This window comes from Castor canadensis, chromosome 12 (assembly GCF_047511655.1).
Source record: "Castor canadensis chromosome 12, mCasCan1.hap1v2, whole genome shotgun sequence".
Lineage (NCBI taxonomy): Eukaryota > Metazoa > Chordata > Mammalia > Rodentia > Castoridae > Castor > Castor canadensis.
In genome coordinates, this window is record NC_133397.1 from 59,900,001 (window position 1) to 59,921,431 (window position 21,431).

Here is a 21,431-nt window from a genome sequence, read left to right on the forward strand (position 1 = left end):
AACTTTGCATTTCCCTGTTATACCTTTGCCTACTCATTTTTTTAATGCTTCTTTGTTCTTTTGTCTAATTTCCAATTGACTTGAAAGTGTAATTTCACTTTCATTCTAATAGTTGACACTGAATTTTGCTTGCCTTTGTAATGGCAAGAACTAAATAACGTCATTGAATCTCCTTGCATTATACTTAATAAACATGTCAAAAGTAATGATTTTAACTTAGCATAAGATTTACTCTTTTAATTGAATACATATGAACACACACATACACACACACACACACTTCCTTTCCAGTACTTAAAGTTTGTATTATGGGTTTTTGATTTTTCAGTTTGCTCTTTCTTTTAGGTAGTAAAATTTTCTTGAAAATATGTGTGAATATTTAGCTTTCTATGTCCTTACTTATATGAGATTTTCTTTCCATTCACCTCTATGTAAATATTTTAATTGAATATAAAATTCGTACATGTAGGCAAGATTCCCTAAATTTTCTGAAGACAGTGACACATTGCCAACTTACACACATCTAGAGAAACAGGAGATGATAGTTTCATCTTTCTCCTTATCAAGTAGCTTGAATTCTCTTCTTGGATGCTTGTAGAACCTTTTAGTTTGTCTTACATTCTTTTGAATGTCAACATTTCTCTTCTATTATTTTCCTAACATCAGTGTTCTTCTCTCTGTTCATTAGATTTTTAAAGTCTGTACAGTATTATTATATCCTGAGTAAATTTTTTAATCTCTTTATCATTTTCATTTAAGTTCTGTGAGCATGTCTCAGTTTAGTCCTGCAATTCATCAATTCAAGTTGATTATTTTCACTTTTGTTTTTGTTTCTTGCAGTACTCAACTTTCTTTCACTTTGTCCACTGCACTTTTCAACTGGCAAATAGATTTCATCTATTGAACATTTCTTATTCCTAATTTTTTTTCTGGCTGTGTGTGACCTGCTATTATTTCAGAGATGGAAATTTTTCATCATAAATCTGAATTATAATTTGTTATATATGGCCCCCTGCTTCTGATATTATTTCAAAGGGGGATGAAATTTCCTGAGTCCTAAAATTGGTACTCTCCTTCCTGGTTGCTGAAACTTTTCCTGAGTACGGAGGTATAAAAAAGGAACCAGTATGTTTCCAGTAGCTGGACTTGAGCAGTTAAGGATTGTGTGGGTTCTTTGTTGAAAATGTGAAGATCTCAGGCTAAAGAAAACGGGGAAATTTAGGAGTAGTGTAATTTTTTTGTCTTTGAGGCCTGGTATTCATTCAAAAGTAAGGAAGAAGTGGAAGCCAAAGGCAGATGGTCAGGTGTAGATGCTGGATCACCAAATTAAGAACTCCTTCCTCCACCAGCCACAGGCCATGAATCCAGGGATTCTTTTCATGAATCCAGGGATGGTGTGTAATGCCTCACCCTGATCTTAGCATTCTCTTTTATGCAGGAATTTTAGAATTCTGACCAGAGACAGACACCCTTCCCTGATCTTCCAGTAGAGAAAAATCCATTTTCTCTATTGTACAGTTTAGCTGTATCTACAGCATTTTGGAAGAGAAGTGAGAGTTAAAATGGGAAGACCAAGAATACTGTCTTTGACTGGACATTTCGCCTTTCTTCCAAACCTTGCAGGATTCGGAAACAAAGCATAAAAAAGCAGCAGTAGGTCAAAGAGCTATTATTATTATCCAACTACTGACCTCATCTCATTGCTGAGGAAAATGATTCCCAGGGTGATTGGATTATTTGCTCAAAATCATTCATGTTCTCAGAGGCGGCAGGTTTTTTTAATTCACAAAATTAAAATTTTTAATCCTATGATATTTCTGTTACTTTACTGCCTTCCCAGTACACACTGCTTCTGCATGCCTCTCTTTCTCTCTTGATCAGTACTGGGGTTTAAACTCAGAGCTTTCCACTTGCTAGGCAGGCACTCTACCACTTGAGCCGCACCTCTAGCCCTTTTTGCTCTGGTTATTTTTGAGATAGGGTCTCCCTTTTTGCCCAGGCTGGCTTGGACTGCAGTCCTACTATTTATGCTTCCCACAGTAGCTAAGATGAAAGGCATATACCACCGTGCCCACCTTTTTCCCTTATGATGGGGGTCTCCTGAACATTTTTTTTTTTTTTGCCCAAGTTGGTCTGGAACCACGATCCTCCCAATCTCGGCTTGCCACATAACTAGAATTGTAGACATGCCCCAGTTCTCTTTTCTTTCTTATCTGTGAATACTCAGAAGTCCCCACTGTCTATATGTACATATATACATGCATGTTTGTGTATTTACACATAATCTTTTATTAAGGACTCATATATACCAATAGCCTAGACTACTTCCCTCATCTATAACATGGGAGAGCAATTGTATCCACCTAATAAGGTTGTTAGGAGAATTGCATTATTTATTATATATATTGCAATAGATAAGAATATTTAGACAGGGAAGACTCAAGGCCACTGCAGCACAGGGCAGGTAGGGGCTGGATTTGAACCTGGGAAGCCCCCTGTGACCGTGTGCTTGATTACTATACTAGAGGATTTCCCACAATTTTATATTAAGTTTAGTTTTAAATTTATTTATTTAGTGTTGTGCTGGGTGGGGGTACATTGTGGCATTTACAAAAGATCTTACAGTATATTGAGTATGTCATACTTGAATTCACCCCCTCCACCATTCTCCTTTACCCCTACCCCCATTCCTGGAATAGTTTCAATGGGTATCACTTTTCCATTTGCATACATGTATATACAGTATTTGCACCATATTCACCCTCCCATGCCCTTTCTCCACCTCCTCCTCTTCCAACCAGTACCAACCCCTCCAGACAGATAAATCTAAACCCACACAATTCAACTCCCAAATTCTCTTGGAGTTCTTCGGGGAAGCCAGTTCCCTGAACTCCTATGCCCTCCACCCATTTCATCCCGGGAGTCTTGGACACTGGAGCTTAGGAAGTTTCCTCACAAAGCAGGAAAGTATTAGCGTCAGCATTTCACAGAGGAGTTAAGAGGTTAAGTATTTTGCTTATTGCTTCAGGAGGTGGAGTGAAAGCCAAGAATGCTTGGCTCAAAGTGCCGAGTGGAAACCAAGAGACCACACTTCTCTATCCTTCAGTCATCCTTTGGTTTGGTTCAGAGTGTGGTTTTGCCATTAGTGTCACAGGGGAAAATGACATGTTCTGGACACATCAGTTGATTCCTGGAGCAGAATGATTATAGGCTGCCATTACCAAGAGACACAGTTCTAAAAGCCTTTTCTAAATTTAAAAACAATGAGAGAGAAGAGTCTCAGATGTTTAGTGCTTCAAAGAACTTGGACTGGGTCCATTTTGAGGTACTATTCATTTAGTTGTGAGATGGCTTAATGGCAAAATGAAGAGAGATAATGGTGAGGGATTTGGATGTTTACTTATTCCCTTGTTCTCTTGATCAGCAGATAACAGCATGTGGCCTGAGCTGAGTTCAAGGACAAGTTTCTTACCTCTCTGTGCCCTTGTTTCTTTATCTGTAAAATGAATATAATGAGAGGGTGATCAAGGGAATGTAATAAAGGGAGTGAACTTGTTTGAAAACAGTGTGTGAGTATACGGAATTATTGCAGTACCCCCTGTACTATATTAATATATGCTAATTTTCAAAATGTGAAAAATGAATATAATGATAGCTCCTACCCACTGAACTGTTAAAAAGATTAACAATACAGTCTTGTAGTCAGTGCTCAATGAATAATTGTTACATCATGATTGTTATTGGGGGTTTTGATAAACAGCTAAAGGGTCACTCAATCCTCCCAGCCAACTCCCCCGCCCCACCCTCTGTCCCCCCACCTCCCACATCATCATCACCACCGCATATCCAACAGTTAATTCAAAGAGTGAATCCTTGGCTCTTTCTGACTTATGTCTTTCTCTGAAGTTTTGAACATTGAGCCAATCTATCCTTGTTTAGAGGGAAATAGCTAGAAAATGATTGTTTCCTTTGTGTAATGGTTCTTTCAGATAAGAATACACAGGCAGTATCTTTAGAGGATGAAACACCTAAGAATTCCCCAGGTCAAGTCACAATAATAGTAGAAATCAAACACCTTGAAGCAATTGAGTAGGTCTGGAAGCACTGACTTGTGAGAGTGGTGTGGTGTGGTCTGGCATGTCTCAAATTCTACCTCTGGGGCCCTAGGGTATTGTTTGATGTGGCTCATTGAAAGCAAGAAATTTCTTCAAAGTATTTTCACCTGAAAAATGCTTGTGCATTTACATTCTATTCCATAATAAGTATGGAATATATAGTATGCCAATAATAGGCCCATGTTTTATTTTATATAAAAGTCATGTTGAGTTCTTTCTCAAATTTTAGAGTGTCATTTATGCACCAGAAAAATTTATATGCCTTCTCTGTCTTTTATAAGCTTTTATACATACCATGTTTGAGTAACACAGATGGGATAGAGGGAAAATGGATTTTTGCACCAGAATTCAGTCTGGGTTCCAGTCTGGGTTCCACAACCAGGTGAAGTCACTGTACTTCTCAGTCTGTTTTCTCTCTATACATTGAAGATAATAACGCCCACAATATGTGTTACAAGTCATTCATGAATTAATGCATAGAAAGTGCCCAGCAGACACTCTACCACACTATAGGTACTCAGGAAATGTTACTAACTTCCTCACTGACTGTCCCTCATGTGACAAATACAAATAAATAAAGGATGAAAGTAACAGGGCTTCAGTTAGGCACATTCCTGTTATTGGGCTGAAGGTAGCAAGGTAAACTTGAGATATAGTCAACAGAACCTGAGAATAGTGGACTTTTCAAACCTTAAGATAGCAGCCCAAATCAAGAAATTTTCTGTGGCCCGACAAAAACAGTCCTGGTGTTGGTCACCATCAGACAACGATGAGCCTTCTTGTTTTGAATGGCCTATATTAGATGATACCCTAGGGCCCCAGAATTTGGAGTTTGTTATTTTAGTAGATACTGTGTACTTTTATATACCATAAAAATGTGTTTTTCATGTTAAACTCTATAAAGTATGATCTTAATATTTGTATATCTCTTGAACTTCATTCTCACACTTCACATCATGATTTTGACACTTTTTCCACTAAGATGTATGTAGCTGTGCTTTATTCATTTTAATTATTGTGTACTTTTCCATTGTATTGTATTTTTTTTGTTTTTATTGTATAAAATAATGGGTCCCATTATGACATTTCTGTATATCCATATAATGTACTTTGATCCTATTTACCTTCCCACATCACCCTATCTTGTCTACCTCCCCACCTCCTCCATAGTCCCTCCCTCACAATAGTTCTCCATTTAGGTCTATGTTTTTTGTTTGTTTGGTTGGTTGGTTGGTTGGTTGATTGGTTAGTCAATTGGTTGATTGGTTGTCTTTGTGGATATAGATTCTGTATATGAGGGAAAACATGCAATATTTGTCTTTCTGAGTCTGGTTTATTTTGCTTAATATGATGATTTTCATCTACTTTCCTGCAAATGATATAATTTCATTCTTTATGGCTGAATAATACCATGTTTCTATATGTATATATACCACATTTTCTTTGTCTGTCTTGATGGTCACGTAGGCTGATTCCATAACTTGGCTGTTATGAATAGTACCATAATAAATATAGTTGTGCAGGTATCTCTATTGTATGGTGACTTTGGTTTCTTCTTGTTTATGCCCAGGAGTGGTATAGTGGTATGGTAGTTCTTATTTTTAGTTTTCTGAGGAACCTCCTTACTAATTTCCATAGTGACTGCACTAATTTGATTCCCACTAATAGCATATAAGGATTCTTTCCTCCAGGACCCTCCACTCCTACCATCCTTACCAGACATTGGTTGTTTGTTTCCTTGATGATAGCCATTCTGACTGGGGTGAGGAGGAATCTCAAAGTTATTTTGATTTTTATTTCCTTTATAACTAACGGTGTTAAATATTGGCCATTCGTAGTTCTTCTTTTGTGAAAATGGTTAAATTCATTTGCCTATTTGTTAATTGGATTGCTTGCTCTTTGGGTGTTTTATATTCTAAACTCTTTGTATATTCTGGATATTAATCAGTTGTCCAATCAATAGTTGGTAAAGATTTTCTCCCATTCTGTATACTGTCTCTTCACTGTGATAAGTGTTGCCTTTGATATGCAGAAGCCTTATAATTTGATGCAATCCCAATCGTCAATTCTTGCCCTTATTTCCTGAGCTGTTTGAGTTCTATTCAGGAAATAGTCACCTGTGCCTATATCTTAGAGTGATTTCCCTACTTTTTCCTGCAGCAGTTTCAAAGTTTTAGGTCTTACATTAATGCATTTGCTCCATTTTGAGTTAGCTTTGGCACAGGGTGAGAGACAGGGTATAGTTTCAGTTTTCTACTTGTGGATATCCAGTTTCCCCAGTGCCATTTGTTGAAGAGGCTGTCTTTTCTCCAATGTGTTTTTTGTGCTTTTGTCAAAAATCATATGGCTGCAGCTATGGTGGGTTTTTTTCTAGGTCTCCTATTCTATTCCACTGGTCTAAGTGTTTTTGTGCCAGTACCATGCTGTTTTTTGTAACTATGGCTTGGTAATGTAACATAAGGTCAGGTATTGTGATACCTCCAGCTTTGCTCTTTTTGCTCAGGATTGCTTTAGCTATTCAAGGTCTTTTGTGATTCCATATGAATTTTTGGATTTTCTTTTCTATTTCTGTGACGAATACCATTGGAACTCTGATAGGTATTGTATTGAATCTATAGATCGCTTTCAGTATATAGCCATTTTCACAATATTAATTCTGCCAATCCATGAACATGGGAGGTCTTTCAATCCTCCAATCTGTGAACATGGGAGGTCTTTTCAACCTTCTTCACTTTCTTTCTTCACCATCTTATAGTTTTCATTGTAGAGGTCTTTCACCTCCTTGGTTAGATTTATTCCTAGGTATTTTCTTCAGGCTGTCATGAATGGTATTATTTTCCTGATTTCTTTCTCAGCAGATTGCATTGTATTCTGTTACAAATATGTATCACCATGCACTTATTTGTTTGCTTATTTGTGGGCACTCAGTTTGTTTCCTATTTTTTTTCTGTTATAAAAGCTGTAATGAGTATTTGTTACTCTTCTGTTATTGAGGAGTAGGTTGGACAGAAGCAAGAATTTCTTTAAGTATGTACTAGAGGTTGAATTGTCTTAAGGTATATGAAAATATGTAACTTCAATAGGTATAATGTAATTGTGCTTCAAATGAGGTGCAACAGTTTGCACAACCAGAGTGAATTGTTGTGTTCTTGTTTCCCCACTCCTCTCAACATCTTGGTATTATCCCTCTATAGTTTGGATATGTACTGTCTCCAAAAGACTCATGAATTGATACAGCAGTGCAGAGGTAGAATATTGATAAGTGACTGGATAATGAAGGCTCTAACTTCATCAGTGGATTATCCCATTGATGAATTTACAGCTGAATAGACAGGAGGTGGGGACAGTTCAAAGAAGTAGGTCACTGAGGGTAAGCCCTTCAAGGAAGGGTATAATCTTGTCCCTGGAGTCTCTCTCTCTCTCTCTCTCTCTCTCTCTCTCTCTCTCTGTCTTTCTCTCTCTCTTTCTCTCCTTCCTGGCTGCCATGAGGTAACCAGCCTCTTCTGACACATATTCCTGCCCCGCGATGTCCTACCTCACTTCAGACCCAAAACAATGAACCAGCCAACCTTTGAAACAACCATGAGACAAAATAAAAATTTTCTCCAGGTACTTTGCTCACAGCAACAAAAAGCATACTAACACATCCCCTAACTGTTCTTCACAAATAGATTTTACCCATCTATGACTTGTGGATTACATTATCTGATATGAGCCTAGTATATCCCCCTCACTCACACCTCCAGCCAGTCATTGCCACAGACTGTGACCAAAAAGTACTATCTTTGGAAGAGAACTGTAATCCACACTAGCCTATACTAAAGAGGCATAGCCTGGCCAAAACAGAAGACTCTTGCCTGTCATACACATTAAGGCTGTCCACTCCCAGAGGTGATATGGGCTCCACAAGTACCCATTGCACAGGACTTGGCCGAATTCCACTCTTTCCTATGCCCCTGAAGACATCATTGTGGCCAGGGGTACTGAGCTCCAAGACATCACCCTGATCATTCTGGAAGTGCTCCAGGAGCAGAAAAGACCCTCTCTCTACTGAATTAAGAGGAGCATGGGACTGAAGGTTCTCATAAGAGGAAGCTGTACATTCAGGCAATCATGGAGATAGAGCCCTCTTTCCACTACTCCCAGCTCCTGCAAAATATGGCTCGGCTGAAGAAAAGAGTTACTGATGCATAAGATTTCACAGGGTCTGTTTCAAAAGCCAAGTGGGCATAGGAAACCACGGGGGAAAACCACTGCACAAATAAATGACCAGCAAAGACGAGCCATCTAAAGAGGAGTTTGAACAAATGCATCATGCTGCCCAGGGAGCATACCATCACATCTGTTTTTTATGCCAACTTAGACTGGAACTTTTGGAAATTCCTTGGCGGGTTCTTCTTTCTGAACTAAAATTACCCACCTGCATTTGACCCTGTATCTTATCATGGATTACTCTTGTCTGCCTCCAGTTTTTAGCTGATGCCCCATTTCTGCTAACTCTTTTGTCCCCAGGTAAAATGAGCAGTATTCTGAGAAGAAAGGGACCTAATAGATCTCAGGGCTCCATACTTTCGCTTTACATCTGAGAAAACTAAATTTCAGGGAGTCTTCCCTGACATGCCTAAGAAATGATAGAGTCAGAAGTCAATTGCAGCTCTATCTTCCACCAAAGTTCATGCTGCTCTGAGTAGACTTTGGCACTGAAGCCATAAGAAGAATGAGATTTTCTTGTAAAACTGTGCAGGTGTGAGAATGGGTGATTTGCTGACTTCTGGAACAATTAAACCATTAAAACTCTAGAGGAGAAAGAAAAATTTATATAGCAGTATGAGAAAGAACAGCTGGTGAGGTAGGAGAAGATGTGATGCAATGGAAATCATGAGAAAAAAAGCATTTTTAACTGATGGAGGAGCCTCCTGTGTCATGCTGCAAGAAGTTGAAAAAGATAAAGCCAAAGAAGTGACTGTTGGGTTGGCAAAGTGGGGACCTTGACAAGAGAAATTTCAGCAGAGTTGTGGAAACAAAAGTCAAAACAGAATAGGTAAGGGCTTTCAATTTTAAAGTGACAGATTAAGACATTTTTCTTAAAAAAAGGTCTCTAAACCAGGAAAACTTGAAACAAAAGCACACAAAGCCCATCACTGAGGAGACCAAGAAATATTTAAACCATAAAAACACTGCATATGAGGACAGAAACAGACAGGAGTGGCAAATAATGTAACTGTGTGTGTGTAAAGGTGGAATATAATCCTGCAGAAAGAGATGCTGAAGAGGAACAGATCATGTAGCTTCATAGAACCCTGGAAAGCTCAAAACCTAGAACTAATGGATACTGCAAAAGGCAATGAAGGACTGGAAAATTACTTGAAAGTTTGCCCAAGAAGCTGTTTCAACTTCAGAGTCACCGCCCCTTCTACCTCCTGCTGCAGTCCAAAATTATCTCTGCTCCATCTCCACCAGAGAGGAAGATTCTCTGGAAAAATTGCACAAGAATAGTTTCCTAGTCAGGGACACCAGGCACAGGCAGAACATGGAGACATCTGCATAACAAATGTCATTACTTCCAATCTTCCCTCTTGCCCAATTCCAGACTCAACACCTGAGGAAAGAGTGTGAAAACATTGCCCTGCACAAGTAGATGTCTGAGAGGGGAAAAAGTATATACGCTCGTAGTTGAGGGGACCCAACAAAAAAGGCTATCAACAAAAGTCAGTCATCCACTCCTTGACATGCCCTTGCCCTGCACACAGAGTTTCTGAGCTTTTTGTCTCAGTCATTCATTATGGATACACAGCTGGAGATTGCTGAATATTTGAAGAAAGGCCTCATCAGGAGAGACAATGAGGTGAGGAAGCTATTTTATGAAGAAAAATGCAAATAAATAGACCAATAGCTAGGTAGATATGGGGACAAAGAGTTTTTTTTTAAGATGAGAGATACTAGGATGTATTTATATGCTTGTGATTAGCCATTAATATTTTTCATTACTTGAGACAAATATGTAATCCCAAAGATTTAGGAATAACTTGTGTAGCATGTCTGCTTCTGGTTAGGATATAGAGGGATGTGAAAAACTTTCATTTCCATGGTCAACCAGAAGAGTCCAGACAAAATAAAATTCATATGTTTCTGTGGGGCTGGCAGAGACACAGGAAGCCCTGATGAACTGAATTAGAGGGAAGCAAGCCCTTTATAGCTCATCAGATCTGCAGAAGCTCTGTATTTGAGGTTGGATGCCTGGTCTGGGTATGGCAGTTGGAAGAGTAGGTCTGCCATGGACAAAGATCTTGCAGAAATGAGCTAATGTCAGTGGAACCTTAGACAACATTGTATGCCTAGAGAAAGGGTTAAAGTCTGAAATGGAAAAAGAATCTCACAGTCTCACAGTTGCTACTCACCCATACCTCTTCATTTTTCCAAGAAAGGAAGAGTGAGACGGTTGTTGAAAAGTAGTGCTTGGATTCTAGAGTCCCACCAGAGCTGAACGCTGCACCTAACCCCCTCCCAACACAAATGCTGGAAAGATCACAAGGGCAGGGCAGTGCAGAAGGCTAGGAGTTGGACTAATAATAATGAAAGCTACAGCCCAGTTTAAGCTCAACAGAACTCAAAGAGGAACCTGTAACCCTTCACAAAGACAAAAAGGCTTACATTTTGCAGTGAGTAAACAAAACAAACCAATATTATACCTAGCTCCTCACTGCTTTTTTATGCACAGTGTGTGAGATACAAATTAAAACATAATGAGACACAAGAAAGAACAAGGAAATATGACCCATAATAAGGAAAAACACAGTATGGAAGCAAACCACAGAGAGCTCAGTTTTTGGAATTAGCAGAAAGGGACTTTAAAGCAGTCATTATAAATATGTTAAAGAATGTATAGGGGAAGGTGGAGACAATGGAGGAAGACATGGAATATCAGAAAAGAAAAACTCAAAGAATCAAGTGAAAACTGTGTAACTAAAAAATAAAACATCTAAAAATAAAAAAAAATCATTAGATGGGCTTAAAAGCAGATTGGACATTGCAGAGAAAAGATTAGTGAATTTAAAAACAAGTGAATAGAATTATATAAACTGAAAAAGACAAAGGGAAAATTTTGAGGTCAGGAGGAAAGAATGATCCAGGTCCTGCATTTGTGGGCCGTCAAGTGGTCTAATACAAATACAATTGGAATACCAGACATGATACTAGATCCAAGAATCTCAAAGACACCTAAGGAGGACAAGTACAAAGAAACCATCACCTATGTTCATACATCATAGTCAAATTTCTGAAAAAAATTGAAAACAAACTAAGGGGAAGGGAAAAGGCATATTACAAATACAGGAACAATATTGAAAATAACTTAGCTTTTATCAGAAAAAAATAATTCAATCCAGAAGACAGAGGATTAATATCCTTAAAAAGATGAAAGAAGAAAAAGTCCACCTAGAATTTTATTTTCAGCTAAAATAGCCATAAAATTAAAAACATTTTCAGGAGAACATTTTTGTTCTTTGGTTGGCGAGAATCATCAACAGAAAATCTACACTACAAAAAATAAACATTAAAGGAATTCTTCAAGCTGAAGAAAAATGATGCCAGGTTTAAAGTAGATGTTAAAAAAAAAAGGAAGAGTATAAGAAGTGATTAATATTTAGGTGAATATAAGACTATTTTTTATCTTTTCTTAATTTCATAAAAGACAACTGACAGTTTAAAACAGATATCATCACACTGAATAGTTGTTCCTCGACCTCTGTCCTACCTGCAGCTTTGTTTCCCATGGTTTCATTTTCCCTAATTTCAGTTACTGCAGTCAATTGTGAGCTAAAAATATTAAGTGGAAAATTCGGAAAGTAATTCATAAATTTTAAATTGTGTGATTCTCTGAGTAGTGTGGGAGAGAACTCAGGAATACTGGGAGATATGGCCTATGGGGGCAATAATTTAACAATCTACCACACACAATTATATATTATTTATAAAAGATACACATTAGATATAAATATAGTGATGAGTTAAAGTGAGAGAACTGAAAAAAGAAATGCTATGCAAATACTAATCAGAAAAATGTTCAAATGACTATATTAATACCGTAGTAGACTTCAAGATAAAAACTAGTTAGAGATAGAAAATAATCAAAGAAAATTCATGTGTCAAGGACAACTCATGGGTCAAAGAAAAATCACAAAGGAAATTTGAAAATTTCAGTTTCCAACTGAATTATAATGAAAACCCAAGATATTAATATATTCTTATTTAGATGCAGCTAAAGTAGCACTTAGGAGGAAATCTATAGACTTAATTGCATTTCTTAAAAAGGAAAAATGATTTAAAATTTTAAATTTCTCTACTTTATGAAGCTAAAAAAGGAAATAGCTTATTAAATTCAAAGTAAGTAGGAGAAGAAACATAATAACAAGTGAATCAATAAAAGTAAAAACAGAGACCCACAAAATCCAAAGTTGAATATTGTAAAAGAATAAATTGATAAATTCCTAGTAATACTGATTTTTAAAAGCAGAGAGAAAATACAACTTACAAGTAATCTCAGTAATCAAAGAGGGGCTGTTACTACAGATCTTACAGATGTTACAAGATAAAGAAGTATTGTGAGCAACTTTGTAGAAATAAATTCAATAATTGTAAAGGAAACAAAATCTACACAAGTATATACTATATGCAAATTATTCCTCACCCAAAAGTACAACAGAGGAATAGCTTTGGTTCAGCATGCATTTTGTCATCATTAATTATATTGGCCTATCCTTAGGTAAAAGTCCCAAAGATGTTATAATCTATATATGTGATAAGTTATTGCAGTTCATTTTGGAATTCATGCCTTCAAAAATAACAGCGAAGTGTCTTTAATCTGTGTTCTGTTCACCACATTGTTTTTTGTAGTCAACAGCTGGAACCATAAAGCCATCTGGAAATGTTGTACGAGTAGCGTTAATGTTAATAAATAGTGACGTGTGTTTAGTATATAAGTTGAGACTCCAAAACCAACAACTCCAAGGCACTTGAAAAAAGTCCATTTCCACAGAAACTCTTTTGCAAGCAACCAAGGAAGTCAATAATACAGAGTTGATGTTGAGTAATTCTTAGGTGGTGACAGAGGTTATATTTATAGAACAAAAATATGGTACCTATTGCATGACCCTCAGGGGATTTTGCAGTGGGAACATCAGTAGGTTACTTGGGATAAAACTCGTAGAAGCTTTATAACATGTTTATGTGCTTTAATCCTTTAATGCCTTCAACAGCAAATACAATCAAAATGCCACACGTAGTTTTTCCCAGGAAGTAATAATCTTCCTAAAGTGTAGAAAAATCCCCAGAACAAAAAGTCAAAAAGACACCAATTGATTTTCCCCTCCACTACCCGTACAAACCTGGGGCAAGGTATATGCTCAAAAAACAGTGGCAAGTAATGAATGGTGCACCCAAAATGGAATCATTCACATAGTAATCATCTACTCCATCCATCATTAAATGTTGTAGGGGCTGCAAAAGTAGCACAAGACACATGGTCTGGAAACTCCTAAGTAAGAACACTGGCAGACATGTGAAACCACCAAGGAAAATAGGACCTTTTAATAGCAGCCTCTCATGTAGCGTTCCCAGCCTCTCTCATTTCCCAGGAAGATAAAATTGCATTTGGTAATGACTGAGTTCCCAGACAAGTTCTTATCTTCCTTTAAAAGATCTCTCTTCCAATTTTCTTCATTTTCTAAGACAGCATAAAGAATAGACTCTTACTAATAGTTCTAGTGTCCCAGAATTACAACGGGTCCACCATTCCCATGAAAACAGCTGTTTTGTTTATTTAGATGTTGTGAGGGCTTAGAAAAGGGTAGGTTGTAGGGAGATGGGACCACAAGTTATATGATCATTTGAGAAGTTAGGGTATCAGGGAAGTTGCAGTCACTCTGGCAACTAGAGAATTCATGTCTTGCCAGACACAAAGCATCAAGGATAAGCATATTTTCCAAACAGTCTTTGCTTTTTCTGGTATAAAAGAAAATACAAAGTTCAAATCAAGAAAGTAAGAGAAAGGAAGTAGGCTTAGAGAAAAATACCCCAGTTCCCAGACTTTATTTGGCAGGGAAAAAATACAGTGAAGCCAAGGAACCTTTTCCACCCCCAATATGCATTTTCTTTTTAGCCTTCTTTTTAAGATTCAGTCTTAAAACAGTTTTCCAGTTGTATTGTTACCAAAATGTCCCAGAATTTTCTAGTCCATTACCAAAGAATAAGGTCATATTTACTTTTTTATTAGTGTATATTATTTACAAAGTAATAGGTTTCATTATGACAGTTTCATACATATGTATTAACATATTTAGATCACATTCACCCCTTCTATGACCCTATCTTACTAACTCCCCCTTACCCTCTTCTATATCCCTAATTTTTATCTTTTCATATCCTTTTTCCCCCTCTGAATTCTACATGTGAGGAAAAAAATGTGTTATTTGTCTTTCTGAGTCTAGCTTATTTGACTTAACATGACGATCTCTAGTTCCATCCATTTTCCTGCAAATGACATGATTTCATTATTTTTTTGTTATGGCTGAATAAAACTCCTTTGGGTATATATAGCACATTTTCTTTTTCTTTTTATTCATATTTGCATACAATGTTTGGGTCATTTCTCCCCCCTTCCCCCACCCCCTCCCTTAACCCTTCCATCCCCTCCCTTTCCCCCCCACCCCCTCGCTACCCAGTAGAGGTATTTCTAATTTCTAATTTCTATTTCTAATTTTGTTGAAGAGAGAGTATAAGCAATAATAGGAAGGACCAAGGGTTTTTGCTAGTTGAGATAAGGATAGCCATACAGGGAGTTGACTCGCATTGATTTCCCGTACATGTGTGTTACTGTCTAAGTTAATTTTTCTCAAACTAACCTTTTCTCTAGTTCCTGGTCCCCTTTTCCTATTGGCCTCAGTTGCTTTTAAGGTGTCTGCTTTAGTTTCTCTGCATTGACAGCAACAAATGCTAGCTAATTTTTTAGGTGTCTTACCTATCCTCATATCTCCCTTGTGTGCTCTCGCTTTATCATGTGATCAAAGTTCAATCTCCTTGTAGTGTTTGCCCTTGATCTAATGTCCGCATATGAGGGAGAACATATGATTTTTGGTCTTTTGGGCCAGGCTAACCTCATTCAGAATGATGTTCTCCAATTCCATCCATTTACCAGCGAATGATAACATTTCATTCTTCTTCATGGCTGCATAAAATTCCATTGTGTATAAATACCACATTTTCTTTATCCATTTATCTGTTGGGAGATACCTAGGCTGATCCCATAACTTAGCTATTGTGAATAGTGCTGCAGTAAACATGGATGTGCAGGTATCTCTATCATCCTCTGATTTTGATTCCTCTGAATATAGCAGGATCATATGGTTGTTCTATTTTTAGTTTTTTGAGGAACCTTCATACATACTGCTTTGGAAATCAGTATAGTGGCTGCACTAATTTGCATTGCTTGTTTGTTGCAGTACTAAGGATTTAACCCAGGGCCTCACTGCTTACTAGGCAAGCGCTACACCACTTCAGCCACAGCCCCATCTTTTTTGTTTTTATTTTGTTTTTGAGATAAAGTCCCACTAACTTTGCCTTGGCTGGCCTTGAACTTAAGATCCTCCTAGAATCCATGGGGTAATACACCTGGCACTTAGTGTAGTTTCAACTTCCATTTCCGCAGTGGCTAAAAATGTTGAATATTTTTTCCTGTATTTATTGGCTATTTGTACTTCTTCATTTGAAAAGTATATTTTCAGTTCATTTGGACTGTTTATTTTATTGGGTATTTAATTTTTTGAATCCTTTATGTATTCTGGATATTAATTCCCTGTTGGATGAATAGCTGGCAAATACTTTCTCCCATTTTATAGGCTCTCTTCATTCTGGTAGTTGTTTCTTTTTCTGTGCAGAAACTTTTTAATTTAATACAACCTCATTTGTCAATTCTTGCTATTATTTCCTGAGCTACCAGAGTCCTGTGCAGAAAAACAATGCCCATACCTTTATCTTAAAGTGCTTCTCTATGCTTTCCTCTAGTAGTTTCAAATTTTCGGGTCTTACATTAAGGCCTTTGATCCATCTTGAGTGATTTCTGTACAAAGTGAGAGTCAGGGGTCTAGTTTCTCTCTTCCACACATGGATATCTAATTTTCCCATCACCCCCTGTTGAAGAGGATTTTTTCCAAACTATGCTTTTGGCACTTTCATCAAGAATCAGATGGTTATAGCTCTGTGGATTTATTTCTCAATCTTTTATTCAGTTCCATTGGCCTGAGTCTGTTTTGGGGCCAGTACCATACTATCTTTTGTTTACTACAGCTCTGTAGTATAGTTTAAAGTCAGCTATTGTGATAGCTCCAGAATTTCTCTTTTTTGCTCAGGATTACTTTGGCTGTTTGATGTCTTTTATGTTTCTATATGAATTTTAGGATTGTACATTTAAGCTTAGGATTCTATATTTACTTTTAATGCCCAATCATTTTCTACCTAATTTTCAGAAACTAGCCTTTTCCCCCATAGAGGAGGAAGAAGATATAGTGGGCACCCAAATAGACATGGCTCAAACCTGGTGGAGTTTATAGTGTAGAACTAGAATAAAAAACCTAAAATACATAACTAGATTATCAAATGTCATTCATTATAAAATGTCATAAGTGCTATGAAGCAAAAATTGTGGGGCACCATGAGAAAGTCTAACAGAGGGAGATGATTTGGATTGGGAAGTCAAGTAATGCTACTTTTGCAATAGACGTTTAAGGTGGAATTGAATATTGGGTGAGAATGAGCCATATGGAAGACTGGTCAGGCAGCAGTGACTGCTGATGTAAGGGTCTGTCAGAGAAAGGAGCTTAGGAAGACCAGTGTGGCTGAAGCAAATGGGGGAGAGGACAGACAGATGCAAAATGGAGTTGGACAGGGAGGCTTGAACCATTTCATGTAGGCAGTGCAAGACCATGGCAAGAATTTGAGGGGCTATCTCAAGTACAATGGATTGTTGTTGAAGGTATTTGAACAGGGGGAGAGAATGGCATGATTTGATGTGTATTTTAAGAAGAGAATGGCATGATTTCTCTGTGTATCTTAGTCACACAAAGAATGAATAGAAGAGGGCAGGCCACTGGCCTTAGTGTCTAAACAAGAAAGGAAGGTGACTCAGACCATGGCGTTAGCAGAAGAGTTAGAGAAGCAATCTGTTTCTAGATGTGTCTGGAGTAGATACAGCACAATTTGCTGATAGAAGATGTAGGGAGTGGAAGGAGAGAGGAAAGTCAAGGCAGTGGATCAAGGATGGCTTCCAGTTGCTGACTTGGGCAGTTGGGCATGTGGTCTAATATCTGAGCACTTATAAGACAGTCAGTTGTCTCCAATCCCAAAGTATAAGTGGTCTCAAATTGTCTATCGGAGAAGCATCAGCAGCCCAGGAACAGGCCTGAACTAAGCCCTTTTCAGTTTATCTTTAAATCTTTCCAACACCCTAGTGATCTACCCTTGTCCATGGTTACCTGTCACATAGGGTTCCTTTTTCATTAAAATTTCTTTCCTAGCAGTTGTCCAGATAAACTGGTAATATTTCATTCATTGATTCATTCATTCAAGAGTGAATTGAGAGCACGATCTCTGGGCTCAAATCCCACCTCTGCCACTGACTAGTTGAAATACCTTACGCAGGTCATTTAGCCTCTCTGTGACTGGGTTTCCTCGTCTGTGAAATGAAGGTCAAAGTAGTATCTACCGCAATTGGGATAATAATACCAATGTTGAGTGGTTATCAAAGGTGAAATCAGAAATCTTTGAGCAGTGTGGTATCCGTGGTGGATGCTGAATCAATGTTATGTTCCTTATGCAGAAGAAGCTTCCTTCCTAAATTCAGAAGTGCTTTTCCACCCTCTGCCGCTAGATACCCCAAAGGGAGGACGGCAATTTCGAACCCTGTTACAGGCTTACAAGGTTTAAGAATAAGTTTATGTTTCTCAGAAATTACACTTCCCCGTTGTGTACAGTATGAAGCTGTTTAAAAGCCAGGAACATGAGTATGGACATCTTACTCCACTCCAGAAAGAATGGTCCACAAAGATTCCACTTGGCCTCCAAACCATTCATATGTCCCATCTGCCACTCGTGCCCTTTCTCAGGCCACGTCCCACTTCCTCTGCCTGTCCCCACCATCACCTTCATCAACTGGTGTATGAAAACATGGGCAGGAGCCCACAGAAAATACTCTACGTTGTCCTGGAAAGCGTAGACTCCTTAGGCTTTTATTTGCAAAGCTGACTGCTTGGTTTCCTTTGGCACCACCCTGCGTAGCAGGGCTTGCTCCCAGCGCCTCCGTCTCCTGCCCACGTCCTCCTAGTGGCCTCTTCTGGCTTGGTTTCTCAGTATTCTACTCTTTCTGGCTCTCAGGAGCCTTTGCATCTTTGCTTAGGTTGCTGTGTGTCCCCACAGAAGCAGTTGCATTTTGAGACTCAATTCCAACATAGAAGGGAAACATTGTCTTGTTACAGGAGAGGAAACCTCATGCAAGCAAATGGAGATTCCTGTAGGAGGGTCCTTTCCCTCAGACCTTGCAATCTCACTTGTTCTACACTCTGGCTGACCCCAGATCAATAATGTAATACAAAGAATTTGCCTCTGGTGCCTTTAGGGGGACTGTTGGGGGAGATACAACAGTATACAGGGAATAAGATCAGGACCTATGACCATCAACAGCAAAGTAAAAATGTTCTAATAAGACTAACAAGGTGATTTTTTTGTTTTGTTTTGTTTTGTTTTTCAGGGATCAGATCCGTCAAGGCCTAGAAGAACTCCAGAAAGTTCTGCCAGGAGGAGATACATACATGCATGAAGGATTTGAAAGGGTACTTTTTAGACAGTTTTGAACTCCAAGTATAAAGTATGATATTGAAATGTAATGTTGGGATGACGAGGAGTAAAGTACATGGATTAAGGGGAACTGAACAATACCCAATGGCAACAGCAGACAACTTCCCGCCATAACTTGTACACTGGTAACTATACGCAAAAGCACTGAGGAAATGAATCTCCTTCCTCCTTCGCAGATGCTGAGGAAGGATTTGTGAGCTAATGATTGGGTGCAATCATGAAGCATGCCACTCACATTCCCCTCATTTCCCAAAGTGACCTTTATTGGCAGCTTCAGTGGTTGAGACAGAATTTCAGCAACTTCTACTTTAAGGGAAACAAGTGTGAGGCTCTGAGAAGTAAGACCTTGATTCACCTTCACAAGCATATTACTTAAGAGCGATAGCAACTTTATGTGAATATCTTCCATTGATGTTTGAGTAGGGCCTGCTGAATGGCATAAAAACATCAGACTGAGCCCTGGCTGCACTTCCAGCACCAGAGCCCACTGCATAGTATGCTGTTTGGAGTGGTAGATTATGCTTATATGTCTCATGACTTGTTTGTGTGTTTTTCAGGCCAGTGAGCAGATTTATTATGAAAATAGTCAAGGTAAGGCTATAGTGTAAAACGCCATTATGAAATATTTAACATTTTTCTGTGCTTGCTTCTTCTGAAAAAGCAGAATTTTGTGTTTCAAATACATGTGTGATATTGTCTGTAATCCTTGGAACAGAAAGACAGCACATACCAGGTCCTACATGGCATCCTGTTTGTGCCAAGAAAAGTTATATAAAAGTAATTAAGATCCCATTATGGTCATAGTCTGCAATTCCCATGAATAATTTTACATGTTGAATTTATTAAATTAGTAAAAACTTGGATGAGTTAGTAAAGTCTTAAATTTTTATTTCAAATCTAATTTTCTTGTCCTTGGAGCTCCAAGCCTCTTCATTACTCACTGGATATTAAGAACAAGATACCAGCTTGACTTAAATTTTCCTTCATTTAAATGAAAATATGCATAAAATGTAGTTAGCAGAATGCCTCTCAATTGAAATAATGATAATAATATTTATTACTATGGCTATCATTACTACAGTATCTTTCATGGGTAGCATTTCTTTATCTCAGGCAAATCTCTTGAAAGAGATTCACTGTAATAGTGGGGATTTTCCTTCTGGGCCTGTAGAAGTATCCACTTCCTGTTTGATTTTAAATTGCAACAAATAGATCAGACCCAGTATCAACATCAAAACTTGCTAATGTAAATCAACTATGAGCATTGTTACTACAAGTCTAAATATCACTGAAACAATTCTAGTAGATTTGCCAACTACTTTAGTACTTCTAGTTAGCATGTAGGTCAAGTTAACTATTACTTTTGCCAACCTGTCATCACAGGGAGATGCATGTGCTCAGCTACAGCATGAGAAAGACCAGTGAAACTCAGATGGTAGAGTTTGCTCTCGGGACTGAGTAACCATTGAGTGAACTGCTAACAGTTCACAGTAACCACCCTGGGCTCCTGGATAACGGTAATGGTTTAGTGACCATTTCATCAGATTTGGCCATTTGTTGAGATGAGGCTGAGAAACCCAGAAGCAAAATCTGAATCTGTCCCTGTGATAGTATTCTTCACACTGGAATTGCTTCCAGGCCCCAAAGTTAGTGATTCTCAGAATGTTGACTTCAGCTCCCAGAGCTGAGAGGGTGAGCTGTCCTGGGTGGGTCAGGATGACTGAGTATGTCTGTTTTGTCTTGAGCAGGATACAGGACAGCGAGCGTCATCATTGCTTTGACTGATGGGGAACTCCATGAAGATCTCTTTTTCTATTCAGAGAGGGAGGTAAGTAGTGGCCTAGCTTATGTCTAAACACATACTGTGGACTGGGGGTGTAGTTCAGTTGTAGAGTATGTGCTTAGCATGAATGAAGTTCTGGGTTCAACCCCCAGCACCCACTTTCCAAAAAACATGGAAACAGGGCTTCTCTCTAAAATAGACCACACTGTCTATACTCACACAAAATGTAAAACCCCTGAGTGAAATAGCATTTCATATGTGAAAATAATCATAATAACTCATTTTAAAGTGAATTTTCATGTCTTACACATGGTAGATGTTTTCCCTTTTCAAAAATTTTGCATATTACACTACGTTTTTAGGGATAAAAGAAATCTATGCCTTTATTAAGGGCATTATATTACTAGCAGTTTTAAAATGCCACATGTCACTTTTAAGCAATGGTACCATTTTTCCTCATATTTTCTACTAAAATAAGAGAGGAGGAAAGAATTGCTTGAGATATGTAAGAGCCAATCTTGTTAGAATGTTCTCACTCTAAGAAACAAAATTGAGCAATATTTGGTGGCAGAGATAATTGTAATCTCTTCTCTATGTTTCTTCTTTCCTTTTTTTTTTATGTTCTCGAAAAT

General features: G+C 38.0%; 1 protein-coding gene across 2 annotated transcripts in view; it reads left to right on the plus strand.

Moving 5' to 3' along the window:
• The window catches only part of Antxr1 (ANTXR cell adhesion molecule 1), a 218,450-nt gene that overhangs the window by 36,209 nt on the left and 160,810 nt on the right, over nucleotides 1-21,431 (plus strand). For both annotated transcript variants that reach the window (XM_020177429.2, XM_074049876.1), the window contains exons 4-6: nucleotides 18,910-18,991; nucleotides 19,574-19,607; nucleotides 20,765-20,844. In XM_020177429.2, the coding sequence (XP_020033018.1) occupies nucleotides 18,910-18,991; nucleotides 19,574-19,607; nucleotides 20,765-20,844 (196 nt within the window). The remainder of the gene's footprint in view (nucleotides 1-18,909; nucleotides 18,992-19,573; nucleotides 19,608-20,764; nucleotides 20,845-21,431) is intronic.